This window comes from Triticum dicoccoides, chromosome 5B (assembly GCF_002162155.2).
Source record: "Triticum dicoccoides isolate Atlit2015 ecotype Zavitan chromosome 5B, WEW_v2.0, whole genome shotgun sequence".
Lineage (NCBI taxonomy): Eukaryota > Viridiplantae > Streptophyta > Magnoliopsida > Poales > Poaceae > Triticum > Triticum dicoccoides.
In genome coordinates this window covers 565,072,330-565,088,613 of record NC_041389.1, presented here as the reverse complement: position 1 = coordinate 565,088,613, position 16,284 = coordinate 565,072,330, and the positions used below count along the sequence as shown (strand labels likewise).

Sequence of the window (16,284 nt, the reverse complement as noted above, 5' to 3'; positions counted from 1 at the left end):
ATGAAAGAGATGGTGGTGCAGTGGGGGTGGTGTGCCGTGACCACAATGGCAGGTTCTTAGGAGCTTCAACTTTAAAAATCAAGTTCATCACTGATGCAAGTACGCTGGAAGCGATTGCAGTGAGGGAGGGGCAAGCTTTGGCAGAGGATCTTTATGAAAACAAAATTCAGATTGCATCGGACTGCAAGCGGGTGGTTGAGGATGTTCACAAGAGCTCGTAGTCTGAGTATGGAGCTATAGTGCATGAAATAATACATCGTGCTAACTCTTTTATGTCATGTAAAGTAGTTCATCAGTTTAGGAGCTCGAATTTCGAGGCTCACAATCTCGCTAAATATGCTTTGTCTCTAGGTTTGGGCCGTCATGTGTGGTTGGGCCAGCCCGGAGAGCTTGATTTTGTACCTTTCAACATTATGGAGAATGAATAAAGCATGCGAGGTTGTCTCAAAAAAAAGTCGGTTTGATGCTCCGAGCGCGAAAATTTAGCTAGAAAATCTGCAGCCCTATTCTGAATTCTATCTACTTTCATAATAGTAAGCTCCCTCTCATAAGTTTTCTCAACTCTTGTATCAGGTGTCCCAAGCAAGATCTGTCCGGCTTCGTTTCCTTAATCAGCTTGATTAGGTTTAAACAGTCCGTTTGGAGGACAACCGGACCAGCAGCATATCTACGCGCCATCTCCACACCTTTCTTTGCGGCCATAAGTTCTGCTTCCAGAGGACTCTTACACCCAGTGACGGATCCAGGATTGGAGCAAGCCCCGGGCCCAAAAAAAATATTTGTCACGAGAAAAACCATAGCCATTTGCATCTTTATTGATGCATCTCTGGACTCATCAACAAGTAAAGAAAAATTTCTATCTCCAATGTCATCAATAATTACTTTGGTGGTCTCTTCTGTACAAGCTTGACACAGTTGCAATTGTATCCCATGTGAAGTCATCAAATGGTTCCCGCCCGCACTATCAAGCAAAGTCTTAGCATTTGAATCCGTCTCCCTGTACCAACTCATCATCTCCAAAAAATTCCCCCTATTCTTTGAGCCCGATCTCTCATCATGACCACGAAAAGCAAGAGCTTGTAATAGAAGAAATTTGATAACACCCAAAATAATGACAAGTCGAGCTCTATATTCTTCTTCACTCTTTTTAGTGCCACGATCGAGCACATTTACCATGGATTGCCTTTGATTTTTGAATGCCACATATTGTTGTCTAGCTCTATTGTGAGCACTATCATATTTACCAACATGTGTATCAATAATACTAAGTCCATCCTTCCAATTTTTAAACCCTACTGTTGTGAATGCCTCAATACCATACTTTTCTACTCTAGGTTGCTTAAAAAGAAAGCAATAGAAACAAAAGGCCGCCTCCTTAGCAACACTATATTCCAACCAATCGGAATGCTTCCCAAACCATTTAGCTTGAAAGGATCTCTTTTTCAAAGATGTTCCTCTAGTTTCTTTTTTAAATTTATGCCCAGTTGGTTGGCATGGACCCATATTTACATACATCCTTCTAGCGACATCTCTAATGTCCGGATCTAAGCTTTCAATAGGTTTCCTAAGACCAGGATCAGGTTGAATATCACATTCCCTCAGTTGACCACGAGCAGAATCTGGAATATTACTTTCTCGAGTTGACATTGAAGGCGGGTTGTTGGAAGTCAAAGGCGGTGGTCCCATTTCTGCATTGGTTTCATTTTCTGGAGTTGCTTCACTCCTCTCAGCCCCTTCATTTCCTCCGGCTAAAACCCCGGGTGTAGACACTTCTGTTGCTGCCACGGATGAAAAATACCTCTTCATCTTTTATTCTATAAAATGAAATGAAATTGATATTCAGTTCATCAGTTGGTATTAACACTTTAACAGTAGCAACAGGCCAACAACAACATTCACAAAGAACCGGCTATGAAATTGATATTAACAGTAGTATTGTAGCAACAACATTCAGTTTCACATTCAAATACAGCAGGCAGCAGCAGATCAAAAATGTTCAAAAAAATTTATCAACATTCAACAGCAGCCGTTACCATACCAATCCAGCAGACCAGGAACCAGGAGAGGCCGGAGCCCTTGCCGGAGCAGAGCGGGCGAGCCGGGAAGCCGGCGAGCAGCGGAGCAGCAGCACTGCAGCAGGGCCAGCAAGGCAGGAAGGGGCCGGGCGCGAGCAGCAAGCCGCCAGGCGCCAGAGGACGACGGCCAGACTGCGAATCTCGTCCTGCCAGAGGCGGTCCGCGCCGGCGTAGTCTCCACGCGGTGGCGGCACCCAGTCCTGGCGGCACCTCCCTCCAGTGGCAGATCCAGGACTGCGATGGGGTGAGGCGTCAGCGGCGGTCGGTGGAGGCCGGGGGGCGCGGGGCCGCGGGCGACGGGGCGGGCGGACTGCGGCGGGCGGCGGTGGCGGACGCACCTGCCTGCGCATGCGTGGCTGCTGCCTGCTGCTCGTTGCCTCGCTAGATCTGCGATTGGGATGGGCATCGAGCGAGTTGGAGTCTTGGACGAGCCCTGTGTGTGAGTGTGTTGGGCTGGGCCCTGGCTGTTAGTTGGGCTAAGCCCTGGGCCCAATTCGAAAACATACCTAGGTAATAACTAAAAAAAAGGCACGCCCCGGGCCTGGGCCCGGGGGCTGGGGCCCAGATCCGCCCTTGCTTACATTGTATAGGTCTAAAAAAATGAGACCAACCCAAAAGCTAACCCTTGTTGGCTTTTATTTATAGGAGAAACTCCGCGAGCACCGCGTGTAAGAGCAGAGACTCGAACCCGGGTGAGCTGGTAGCAAACCCAGCTGCCCAGCCAACGGGTCGACGCCCGTTCTCAAAAATAGTATAGGTCTATCACCCCTCGGCCTTGTGCTGGACCCCGGCCCTCCTTTCTCTCTCAATAATTCTTCAACCACATCATCTTTCGTTGGATGCCACGCAATGAAATCTGCCTCTAAACGACAAGATGGTCGGATACCAAGGATTAAGTTCCACATCTGCACGTATGAAATATTGTCTAATTCTTTCCTCGTTCCATGACCCATCCGGCAACAAGAATTCTGACACTAGTGAACCTACACACACGATGTTCGGCAACAAGAATTCTGACACAAGAATTCTAATTCTTTTTATTGATACACAAGAATTCTCAGCCGCCGTCGTCGGCGTGTCACACCCCTGTCGAGAGGTTGCTTGTCACGCATCAGCCACCCGTCGTTGCATCTCTGTCCGCTAAGCCTAGCTCCGATCCGCAGGGCCTCGCCTTTCTGGCGACGGCGAGGGCCCCGCTCCACCGATCCTGGCCGTGACTGAATGTTCATCACATGATCCAGTCGTCCCTTGTAATTCGGGGTTACGGTTGCTGACGGATTAAAAATTAACATGTTAACTATCCTTTGTTATTCCAATTTTACCCTCCAGATCGGGGCACTCCCTGCTGTTTAACGGTGGTACTCCATGACAGTGCTGTTGGAGTACGAACTAAAACTGTCCGTTAGATCAGAGGAAATTAGCGGCCCATGTTAGTTTCAGGGTACCGTAAAACAACTCTTTTTTTTTTGCAGGAACAAACAAACAAAACATTTTGAAACAAGATCAATTTTGATAACCACTAGCACGAATATAACAGCAATGACGAGCGATTAATCCACGCATGGAATATCCCGTGCTTGGTAGAATAACCTCTCTCATCAACATATAGTTTGCTAGCAAAGACAACCGTTTTATGCGTGTAGACTGTGGCCCTTCCATGATAGGGAGGACCCTCAGAGTTTACTGGAGACGTTGGCGAGATACTTGGTGTGGCGGCCGTGCGCGAGCACCTGGCCGGTGTCCTTCCTCCTCACCTCCACGGTCACGCACCCCGTCTTGTCGCCGATGCCGAGGACCCGAGCCTCTACCTCGATCTCCTCCTACATGGATGCAGCATGGCTCCGTTTGTTAGTCCTAACTCCTAAGTCCCAACTCACAAGGAAGACTATATAGTACGGGAAGACATATACTCGTATCCTACGTTTGCACGGGCGGCGCCCAGGTAGGAGACGGTGATATCCAGCGAGACCCCCGTCACCGGCGAGCCGCCGGCGAAGATCACCGCAGACCCCACCAGGTCCACCAGGTCCACCAGCGACGCCACCGCGCCTCCGTGCATACGGTTGCTGGCGCTCTTCGATTGCGCCGGACGTGCACACACAGGTATATATACACTGTTCAGTTCAACGCTCCTACATACAGTACTCTCCCGTGAGCACGGCCGGGATGGTTGGCTATGTACGTACCGACGTGAGGCGAGGAGGGACCATGAAGGAGCAGAGGAGGCGGCCGGGTTCGATGGCCTCGACACGGAGGCCGGCTACGGTGAAGGCGTCGTACAGCCGGTGGCCCAAGGAACGGTCGTGCCACCTCTCCATGGCTTCATCCACATCCTTGCCCTTGCTGCCGCCTTCGAGCTTTGCCATCTGCAGGCTCTCTCCATCTCTCCTCGTCTACCCTGCATATATAAGAGGCCTTTGAGTGCTCGGCCTTCATTGGCATTTTTCGCAATAGGGACACCATATGACCAAAAATATCCATGGGGGCCGAGCATGAGATAGGCTGAAATCGAGGTAGTCCCACCATATTGTTTAATTAATCTCAACTGTACCAGGCCATCAGACCTATTTTGTAGTAGTACGATGTACCATGGATGGTGCGACCAAGACGATCATGTTAGCCTCGCTCACTGATTACTCCTGATGGTCCCAGATAAACACTCAGAGATATAACACGATCCACATGATAATTAGTGGGTTTATTTAATGTTCTAAATTGCAAATTAACAATGAACCCCATCAGCTTTCTAACAGCGAGCAATAATAAAACTGATGTCTAGCTTAATCTTGATCGTTCCATGCAAAATCTTATATCTAGAGAACTTGTTCAAAAAAAAAATTAATAGCATTCCACGAGGAAGGCAGGGGAACTAGTTAGTCACATGATCAATCTTTAAGCACTACCCTATCCATTAACAGGTTTTAGATGGTTTAATGGCTACAGGACCAAAATGGACAGTTCGAGGAGGATGTAAGAGACGCGGTTGCATGCATGCAAAAAAAAGGTTCAAAAGTAACACAACCAGTCACTGACTGAGCATGTCCTCGGACGTTTGGGGTCAAAGTTAGCTAATCCTAGTTGTAGATGCTTTTAGTCCCTTACAATGCTAGTTGCTTATGATAGGGAGGTGCTTAGAAAATAAACCGAGTTTTTCTAAAACACCCATGTCTATTTGTACCGAAGAAACGCTTAATTAAACATCTATTCTCTACAACTAAGTATCGGTACTTAAAAAAATAATGCTTTATTTTTCCAAGCACCTCCACTAAGGGTCTTGCATTGTACAATGCCTTAGCATGGATGGAGCTTAGTTGGGGTCAAATTTGGTTCTGGCCCTCCCAGGATTTTGGCAAATATTACCTACACGCTTCAGAGCCCACAACTCATAGCACCGTTCACTAAGTAGGATGTAGTACCGAGCCCATGTACTAGGAGTCGACCAGACACCATGCCTCTTGCCAAGCCTGAAGCCCTGAGGTCTCACGCAGTGGCACATGCACCAGGGAGCAGCCGCCATATATGCTCACTTGATCTTGTAACTTGTATCGTAAGAGCAACTCCAACGGACCGATCAAAATGGACGGCACTTTTGTCCGCTTTTTATCCATTTGGATCGGCCGTCCGCCCGGTATCCGTCCTCTTTTAAATTTGGGTCGGCAGTGCGTCCAACGCGTCGATCCGTTTCATGACCGCGCTCGCTTTAGATCATGTCAGCGGCCATGTCGTCGACCTGGTTTTGGCGCTCCAGCGCGAGGGGGAAAATTGGCCTAGCGTGCGTGCTGGTTTTGATGCTCCAGAGCACGGGAAAGGTTCGCGCGCTTGTTTTGGCGCACCGCGGCCGGCGCTCGTTATAAGAAGGCGCTCCCTCCACACTCAGTCCGCCGCCCACTCGTCTCGCCCCCTCTCACTAGCCTCGCCGCCTCTGCGCCACCATGTCGATGCACCACCTCAGGGTTTCGTATTTTCACGGAGTCCGCGAGCGCCGCTCCGTCGCCTTCTCCTCTGAGATCTTGTTTAGCGAGAAACGCCTCATCCTCGGCACCTTCGACACCGCAGAGGAGGCGGCCCGCTCGTACAATGCGGCGGCATGGCGCCTCCGGCGGCCTAGTCGGGAGAAGAATTTTCCCGACGTGTCGAGCCAGCGGGTGCAGGATCTTGCGCCTCTCCCACGGCTTTTCACCGACGAGGATCGTCGTGTCCACCGGAGGCGGCAGCGTCGCCTCGCCATCGCCGAGATGGACGTGGAAGCCTTGGTGGTGTGGCGCGAACGCTTCCCGCATGACATCGTCGACGAGCGCCAGTTCTACATGCAAAGGAGGACGGAGAGGGAGGCGAGGAGGACGGAGCAAGCCGCCTAGCGGGAGGACAAGCGTGCGCGGAAGCAGGCCGCTCAATTGAAACTGAAGCTACGAGAAACGTCGGGGTGGGACTTCGAGGACGAGCGGTATGCTGACGCCTACATTCAAACGTCGGAGGAGAACATTACCGAGTCAGAGTCGGAAAGCGACGTGTAGTTGATCTTTTCTTTTATCCGTGTACGCTAGAACTATCTATGTATCCTTTTTCTATTGGAAAAAATGGCCGGCGGCGTCGGCGATGAAGCAGGTGGGTGAGGGTGTGCGTCACCGACCAGCGGGCCCGGGAGGAGAGAAGGCAAGCGCGCGCATCCGTCTTTTGTCCGCGCCGACGCAAATCCGGCTAAAAAATGGGCCGAGAATGGGTCGGCAGGCGGACAAAATTGGACGCGCGTCTGTTTGGGTCCGTGCGTTCGCCCGATTTTTCTGTCCGCGCCGACCCAAACGGATGGCGGCGGATGAAATGGGTCGCCCCATTGAAGTTGCTCTAACTAGTGGCTATGATGCAGAATTCTAAGATATTGATCCTCTCTAGTCTGGCCAGCTTAGTTTTTTCTTTGTAGCTCCGCCACAAATTTTGATTTTTGATTTTTGAATATCAATCAGTCAAGGAATAGAACGTGTACCTTGATCTAATTGATACCTAAACAAACGGATACTATGGTTGAGAATTTGAGAGCTCATTTGGTTTGGAGAAAACCAATATATAGGAATTAGAAGTAGTATAGTATTTTTTTCACAAAAAAGAAGAAGTAGTATAGTATTTGATAGGATGACATTTGTCATCCTAAACAATTGACTTGGCTCATTTCTACGCGTAAAATGAGTTCTGAGTGGATGTGTAGTTTTCTCTAAAAGTACATGGAATGAATAATATTTCTACAAAATTCATGTACGCATTTCTTACAAACTGAATGCATCCGTAAGAAATTTTTCTCTGAAATGCTTGTTCCAATGTTTTTCCAAGAAAAAAATCTTCAAACTGAATGAACCTGATTGGTCAAGGCTCGAGAGCTGGCCTGCCCAGTTTCTTCTTTGAAATTCCGACACAGGCTCTTTGCTTGAGTGCATCTCCACTCCCCCCCCCACACCACCAACAGGCCTCCCAACGGGGCGGCGCAGTGAAGGAGCCGCCAACGCGCGCCCTACCCCCTCCCGCCACGTGTACACACGCATGCCGCCCGCTCGTCGCCCACCAGCTGCTATAAAAGCCGCTCCTACCTCGCCGGTTGCCGCACACACTCCTCTCCCCCCTCGCCGAAGACAACCATCTCGCCCTCTCGCCGCCGCCGACCCTCCTCTCGCCCTCTCCCCTCTCTCCAGCCCCTCCTCTGTTGACCATGGCCGAGCGCTGCCCCGGTGACGGAGCAACAGCCAATGGATCGCCGGCTCCTCGCCCTCGTCGGGCTCCCTGCTCCTCCGGATCGCCAGCTCTCCTCCTCGTCAAGTAGGAGCTGGGAGACACTGCTCGGGCGTCGCACCCGTGGCGGCGCCCTCGTTATCAACGAGGGAGGCCGTGGCCCCACTGCTCCCTCCTCCCGCCTCGTCAAGCCGAAGACAGAGCCGTTGCTCGTCGCCGTCAAGAAGGAGCACGAGGCCATGGTTGCCGACGATGAGACAACCCTCAAATGGGCGCGGAACGACTACGTCCGGTTGGAGATGGAGCGCCAGCGCCGCGCCCTCGAGGAGATCGCCGCTTAGCACCGCGGCAGCGACGAGGCCGGTGTCATCGTCCTCGAGGATAGCGACGACGAGGCGCAGGCGCCCGGGCCGTCCAACCCCCCACGCATCGGCGACACAGGTCAGGGGTGCGGGAAGGATGGCGACGATGACGACGACGGGGTGACGACTACACCAATTTCTACAGGCACCTCGGCATGTAGAAGGCGGGCGCCGGCAGCGGCTAGTAATGGTAGTTTTTATTTTATTTTAAAAATTATGTTTTAAATTCGTACAAATATCAATAAAACGTCTAAATTTCTTCAAATTTGTGTCGTGTTTGGCCGAGCTTGTTTTTAAAAAGACCGTGTCTGGGGCAAGCTTGGGGCGGCGATTTGGGAACCGACCGCCCCCACGCCGACTGCCGCCACGCCCCCAGACGGCGTTATTTCAAGCCCTGGGGAAGCTGCATAGTTTTTGTCACGTAATGGACCTGCAATTAGCTTGATAGAATCTGGCCCCACGTCACATCATTTTACACCGTCCGGTCAAGTCCATCTGTTATCACGCCTCCCATGATCCCATCTCAGCTCAGCGTTCGCTACACGGTACGTGTTGTTTGTTAGGAGTAATCGTGACTTGGATTTGTTTTCCGGTCAGTTGTGTGCGTCGCGTGAGTTAGCTAGCTACTTAGCCGGGCGTCAATGCATGTGTGGGTCGTCATGGTGTGTAACACGCATGCACGTAGGCTGTTAGCGGCAGTACGCTTCCGGTGCGTCGTGCGCGCGTGGCCGGGCGGATCGTGAGCACTAGCTAGCGTGGGGAGGTGGGATGCGGTGTGTACGTGCGCACGCGCAGGTATAAAAACCTCCAGACCTGAGTTTGTTGAGTGCGGGTGTGCGACTCTAGTTTGTAGCCATGTAGCCACTACAAGGAAGAAAAGAATTAGGGCATTTGTGTGCCGGCCGGAAATCTTGTGTTCATTGTTCTTCTTCTTTCACCTCCGTTCGAGTGAGAGGAGAGGTAGTTAGAGGGCTGCGGTTCCAATAATTGGTATCATGAGCTGGTTCATCTTGGGTGTCGTCCCCCTGCCGGCGGTGGCGGCGTTGTTGGCGGTTGCGCGGTGAAGCTCCGGGCCGTGTGTCAGTCTATGGAGGTGCGCGGCGAGGCGAGGAAGCCACGGTGGCTGCGGCGGCACGGTGCGGAGGCCGCTGAGGACTTGCGTGGTGGCGGCTCCAACAACAGACAGTGGCATGGCGGCATGGAGGTGCTGCGCTGCGGTTGAGGCCGTAGCGGTACATGGCAATAAGCCGTGGCGGCGAGCTAGGCGCGACCGGTGCGTGTTATGGGTGCGCATTGGACGCGTCGGGACCGCGGGCGCGTGTACGAGCGTGCGATTGACGTTGGAAGGAGGCGTATGTCGCCGTTGTGCTCGAGTCCGTGCTCGAGTTCGGCTACATCCTTCCGGCGTTTGTTGCTGGCGGCTGCCATGTCGGGCGCGTCGGGTGCGCGCGGGACGTGCGGGACGCACGGGTGCGGTCGGGCTCGTCGAGCGCGTCGGGTGCGCGTGGGACGTGTGAGACGCACTGGTGCGGTCGGGCTCGTCGGGTGCGCGCGGGGCGTGCGGGGCGCCGAGGGACGCCAGGCGTGTGTCGCCTGCGGAGAAGGAGCTCGGTGTATGTCGCCGGAGTCGTGACGGAGCACGATGCGACCGGGCGTCAGTGCGTAAGGGGGGACGCTTGGCGGTGCGATCGGCGTCGGTGCACCAGGTTGGCTCCGCGGGCTGGGTCACGGTCATGGCGACGGAAACAACGGGAGCTGCATCAACCCCGGTAAAGGCGAGCGCACGGCAAGCGGATGTACTCCTCGCGACGGTTGACGACGAGCCATGTCTCATGTGATGGTGCAGCGAGAAGGCAAGTCAAGATTAGGGGGAGTTTGTTAGGAGTAATCGTGACTTGGATTTGTTTTTCGGTCAGTTGTGTGCGTCGCGTGAATTAGCTAGCTACTTAGCCGGGCGTCAATGCATGTGTGGGTCGGCATGGTGTGTAACACGCATGCATGTAGGCTGTTAGCGGCAGTACGCTTCCGGTGCGTCGTGCGCACGTGGCCGGGCGGATCGTGAGCACTAGCTAGCGTGGGGAGGTGGGATGCGGTGTGTACGTGCGCACGCGCAGGTATAAAAACCCCAGACCTGAGTTTGTTGAGTGCGGGTGTGCGCTTTCAGTTTATAGTCATGTAGCCACTGTAAGGAAGAAAATTATTAGGGCGTTCGTGTGTCCGTAACGGTGTTCATACGCCGGCTGGATAATCTTGTGTCCATTGTTCTTCTTCTTTCACCTTTGTTCGAGTGAGAGGAGAGGTAGCTAAAGGGCTGCGGCTCCAACATCGTTCAATCTAGTAGAATAGTAGCTTCAGGCTTCAATGGGCACAAATTTCACATAGGCATGGCCAGTGTACATCAGAGATGTGCAGGGGCACATATGTCACAGAGGCATGGCCGGTGTGCATCAGAGAGGTGCATGGGCGCATATGTCACACAGGCATGGCCGGTGTGCATTAGTGAGGTGCATGGGCGCATATGTCACAGAGGCATGGTCGTTGTACATCAGAGAGGTGCAAGGTTTGTATGGTTCGGACATGTTTTGCCATCCAACGCAGTCTTATATTAATTCGCTCGGTGATCTAGATGCATATATTTCCATAATTCGAAGAAAAATTAGGGGTAGCTTTGTGGCTGTCCGGGTCGCTACCACGTATGCTTCTAATTGCCCCGGCCCATCATTAAACCCCTCCCTCGTTTGCGCGTGCTTCATGCCCGGTACGGTCAGCGGCGCTTCAGAGCGTCAGTGCCGCATTCATGCCCGACCAGAGCGAATGTGACCTCTCATTGCGACCGACATTGAAGCAGTGTGCCGACCAAGAAAGCGCGGCCTGCATTGCTTTTCGGTGCATGAAACTACTCCACGTTCAAACAACACCCTGTTGGTCCATCGCCCTGCATTAATGATATCTAGTTGCCCAGGAACCTACTTCGGTGCCACCCGTTCGTCCGTCTGCCGCCCTCTATTAACGACACCGCCGTGGCCAATTGCCATCCGCCCTTTATATAAACTCCTGCCTCGGCGATAGCCATAGTCGTCCTCCTCCGGTCCCTTTCTACTCTCTGCACCATGCCCACCATGGCCATCTCGCGCTCCAAAGCCCTCTGGGACAACCTCTCGTCCGAGCAGAAGAAGGAGATGATTGCCATTGCTGCCGGCTGGCAAACAAAGGCCGTCTACGTCCCAATGGAGGACGCGACCGAGGACGAGCCGGCGCCACCCTCCTGGCCGATGCATGCCGGCATCACCATCGGCGAGGCATGTGCCCACTACACAGACATGGTGCGGGAGAAGCGGGAGGCCAAGTTCCGGCAGGCGCAGGCCGACAAGGCGTATAATCTCCATCTCCTCGACGAGCATTGGCTTGCGGAGGAGCGACTCATCGCAGGCACAACCATCATGCCGAACGTGAATATGGCGGAGCAGGAGGCGCTGCTCGACTCCTACCGCTCCATCCAAGACATCACTCGCAACCGCTGGTGGTACCGCCTCGATCAGGCGAAATTACACACCTGCAAGGATATGGACGAGGTGGCCGATGAGATGTTCGGCAAGGGCGGTCACAAGGAGGACATCGCCAGCTCCACCAAAGCCGCGCCCCGCCGCCACGACCATAAAGTCGTCACGTTCGAGGACGCCGCCGGCAGCGAGTAAGAGTAATGCATGGTAGGTCGCCGCCACTCGGGTTAAAAGAAGGCCACCGCTCCTTCCCTCCCGCTGAAGCTAAGCTTGACGGACTAATCATCACCGGTCTATTAGCCTCTCAAGCTGCAGAGGCAGAGCTGGAGACCGCCGAGGTGGAACTGAAGAAGGCGAAGGCAAGAGCCAGAACTTCATTTTCCAGGGCTCAAGGCCAGACATGGGGAACGAGCGCCGGCGATCATTTAGGATATCAAACATGAATGTTATGTTGATTTTATGATAATGTTATTCCGTAATGATGTGATCATCACTAACGGACTAAAATCACCTCAACAAAAATGCTAATGTGTGGTGTGGTTTTCCGCGTCGCACTACGCATCTAATAATGTTGGGCATGTGTGCTCCTTGAACAATACTAAGGTTTATGTTGATTCATTTTCTATTGAAATTAAGATATGCACTGTTGAAATAAGCATAATGGACCAAAATAGTATTATTAAAGTTATGATTGATTCTCTAACCAAAGAAATGTTGTTTAAAGAATTTTATGTGATATGCAATATCCTAGTCATTATATGACATTTTTATGAAATCTATCCAAAGTACATGTTGCCATTTATTTGACCATCATAATTTGTCAAATATTATTATTTGGTGAATTCTTATGTAACTTTATGTCCAAAGTTTATTATTTTAATCTTATGATAACTTGACGATAATGTTAATGTCAATTTTAATGTTGGCAATGGCATTTATATTTATGACATTTTCACTCTGAATGCCCTCTTTAATGATTAGTCGGTGGAAGGGACATTCATATTTATATGTTAATTCCAATGTCATTTTTATTGTGTGTCATTGACAATTCTAACAATAATTTTGACACTCAAGTTCAATATTTACATTATCGTTGTGAGATTTAGTGTCAAAAGGCATCATTGTGCCTCATGGCACACACAATTATATTATGATGTTACTTTATGTTAATGATAGCAATTAATTTAGTCGCAGTTCTTGCTGGTCATTACGAGATTTTACATCTCTCTGGTCAAAATGGAACCAACGAGAAGTTTTGATTAGAGATTTAATGAGCAAGCGTTCTAATGGCATATGATGATATTCTGATTGATTATATTTTTCATGTGTCATTTGCGAATGAGTAAGGTTCTTTTTTGTTATCTGCACGACGGTGATACAAATTAGAATAAAAATTAAGCATATTTTTATTCATGCCATTGCATGGTTAGTTCATGCTTGATTTTTTGTTATGATGATCATAAAGTTGTCTCCTCTTTTCCAGCAATAATAATGATGTCAAACTTTTGTTTGGCATAGAAGAACCTTATGTAAATAACTTTTCCACGTGGAGAGTGGAGATCACTGTCTCATGTAAGGAATCTTCCAATGTTTTTCTGCCACTAAGGTTGAAGGATGTTAATCATGATGATAAGATAGACATTGGGAGAGGACGCATGTGCCATCATGCACATCACTAATGCAAAGGAGATTAAAATCAAAACTATTGGATTTATTCCACTAGTTTTTGGAGATGAGTTAATTCTTCATCTTATTGATGATGCTTTGTTCATGCTCCTAGTTATTGGGACACCTTGATTTGGTCTCTCGAATAGCTGACGTTATTTTATATGTTATTAAGTCAACTCCAATTATGTAATGTTAGTCCCACCTTATAGTGAGACGAATTATGTTTTCACTAACTGAATCTTTTGTAAAGATTATATGCTATGTTACAATTGAGGATGCAAGACAAGTGTAATTACTAAGACCTCATCAAAATTGTGGTTTTAGACCACATTTCAAGGGGGAGACTGGAAGTCTCATTTAATATGAGAGATCACGTTCACTTCTCCTACTTAGATTATAGCATGTACAACTAAGCAAACTATGTATCTCAATTCTCTAATTAAGATGGAACCAACGAGAAGTCTTGGTTGGAGAATGTATGAAAAGCACATTCCAATGTTGGTTCTCTAATTAAGATGCAACAAATCTTATTTATAAGAATGGATGAAAAATGACTCCTTTATCATGTTAGCATGTACTTAGTCCCTTATGAACATTACGAAGCACACATGAATGCTAAAGTGGCAAGCTTGCTAGTCTAATGACCATCACGATGTAACATGTTGATTATGTATGACCAACGTCGTTTATAATCATATGTGACACTTCACTCAAGTGGCAAGTTTGTCAGTTTCATGTGGCTTGTGGTTATATTTCGGACTAACGTCGTTTATAATCATTTGTCACTATTCTTTAAGTTCTTTTCCATCTTTAGCCCAACGGTGTTGTGGTTTAGAACTGAAATGATTATTGTCAAGATTCTGGATATGTTTTACATCCTTTAAATAAAGTGATCATCAGGGAACCTGGAGCGTATGAACATGAATCTTAAGGATAACTCCATTAGATCTTTATTCATATGCATCAGGTAAGTTGAGAAGAAATGCCTATTGCAACACTTAATGTTGAGACTTAACAATTACCCTGTGATTGATAATGTGTGTGAACGATCATCCTAGAGGCTTGTGTGATAATGAGCTCTAATGATGTATGGAACTCAATAGAGTTTACTCAATGAGTTGTTGTGATGCTTGGATTGTTATTATAACATGCTCTTGTGTTGGCTAAGTTAAGAATGGTCTTAGGATCAACCATAAGTTTTCGTCATGGAGAAGTTTGACATAAGGCATGCTATCTAAAGAAATACAATTATGAAATAATACAAGGATTGGGACTCTCGTACCATAAAACGAGGGGGAGTAAGATTACTAACTTGTAAGATGGAATATTTTTGGCGAGCCAATAATTTTTTATCTTCTATTTATGACATAGGATCTTGGTGATGCCTCAGACTTTGCTTGTATTGAATTTCACCAAGATATAGGTCTGAAAGGAGTATAAGTTTTATTATGATGACATACATCGATAGAGTACGAAAGAAAATATTATGTGGTAGTACTCTATTGTACCTACTACTAAAGTTAAGGGCAATAAAGGTGGACATTTCGGTGTCCAAGGAACCATTATGAACTGATCAGATAATGTCGACTCCTTTATGCTTCAGTTGTCAGAAGCAATATGTTTATTCAAGTATGAACGTGCCCTTGTTTGTGATCGGGATAATTGGCAAATGTATATAGAAGTAAGTCCAGAAATGGACTAGTAGAAAAACCGCTACAGCCTTGTAGATATGCAAGGCAATAAAGTTTACATGCTCACTAATGAGAAGTTTGATAACCTTGATATCTTGTGTTATTCAGACATTGTTTATGCGAGATGTGTGGACATTAAAGTTTCCACGTTACCTTACATCCTCATTCTTGCATATGGAGTTATATTGTGGAAAAGCTCCTTAATGACACTGACGGCATTAAAAATATGCATTTAATTATGTGGCATGTTAAGAGGCTACTGGGCAGGTTATATGTCAAGAAATTTTATTCCCGAAATTATGGTGGTAGACAACATATTTTTAACCACCTACTGCAATATGATATGCAGTTTTCTATGCGAGTAACAACAAGTTGAATGGCATTGCCAAAGCCATTGACAATATGTTTACTGTTGTGAAAGATAGAGTCGAGGATCAAGCTATTGAAGTTGAGCGTATGAGTATATTTGAATGTTCTATGGATCCGTTTATCGAAGGTTTGCCACCCATACTTTGTTGGGGAACGTAGCAGAAATTCAAAAAAATTTCTACGTGTCACCAAGATCTATCTATGGAGAGACTAGCAACGAGAGAGAGGGGAGTGCATCTACATACCCTTGTAGATCACTAAGCGGAAGTGTTCAAGAGAACGGGGTTGAAGGAGTCGTACTCGTCGTGATCCAAATCAACGGAGACCCTAGTGCCGAACGGACGGCACCTCCGCGTTCAACACACATACAGCCCGGCGACGTCTCCCATGCCTTGATCCAGCAAAGAGAGAGGGAGAGGTTGGGCAAGAATCCATACAGCAACAGCACAACAGCATGGTGGTGGTGGAGGAGCGTGGTGATCCAGCAGGGCTTCGCCAAGCACCGCGAGATATGAGGAGAAAGAGAGGTAGGGCTGTGCCAACAGGAGAAGAACTTCGTGTGTTGGGCTGCCCCTTTGCCTCCACTATATATAGGGGGAGAGGGGGGGCTGCGCCCCCACCTAGGTTTCCACCCCTAGGAGCAGCGGCCAGCCCTAGTTCCCATCTAGGGGGGCGCCCAAGGGGGGGAGAGGGGGAAACTTGCCCCCCAAGTAAGGTGGAGGCGCCCCCTCCCCAAACCCTAGGCGCCTTGGGCCCTTGTGGGGGGGAGGGGGGGGCGCACCAGCCCACCTGGGGCTGGTCCCCTCCCACACTTGGCCCATGCAGCCCTCTGGGGATGGTGGCCCCACTTGGTGGACCCCCCGGCACCCTCTCGGTGGTCCCGGTACGTTACCGATAAAACCCG

The 16,284-nt window shown here is 49.3% G+C and overlaps 1 protein-coding gene and 1 long non-coding RNA gene across 2 annotated transcripts; both read right to left on the bottom strand.

Annotated features, from left to right (window-relative positions):
• Positions 1–1,387: 1,387 nt before the first annotated feature.
• On the bottom strand, positions 1,388–2,210 carry LOC119306165. Its single transcript, XR_005148880.1, has 2 exons — positions 2,039–2,210; positions 1,388–1,814 (listed from the first exon to the last, which is right to left on the bottom strand). It is a non-coding gene; the product is annotated as an uncharacterized LOC119306165 (long non-coding RNA).
• Positions 2,211–3,560: 1,350 nt separating this feature from the next.
• LOC119306164 lies at positions 3,561–4,438 on the bottom strand. Its single transcript, XM_037582466.1, has 3 exons — positions 4,262–4,438; positions 3,997–4,149; positions 3,561–3,895 (listed from the first exon to the last, which is right to left on the bottom strand). The coding sequence occupies exons 1-3, from the start codon at positions 4,391–4,393 to the stop codon at positions 3,749–3,751; spliced, it is 432 nt and encodes a 143-aa protein (XP_037438363.1). The 5' UTR covers positions 4,394–4,438; the 3' UTR covers positions 3,561–3,748.
• Positions 4,439–16,284: the final 11,846 nt, after the last annotated feature.

Bases quoted from the DNA above. Each gene is read 5' to 3' on its own strand.
- LOC119306164 (XM_037582466.1), bottom strand. From the start codon at position 4,393: ATGGAGAGGTGGCACGACCGTTCCTTGGGCCACCGGCTGTACGACGCC. The intron at 4,150-4,261 runs GTACGTACATAG...GCGCAATCGAAG, and splicing joins TCCCTCCTCGCCTCACGTCG to AGCGCCAGCAACCGTATGCA. The intron at 3,896-3,996 runs GTAGGATACGAG...GCATCCATGTAG, and splicing joins TGGGCGCCGCCCGTGCAAAC to GAGGAGATCGAGGTAGAGGC.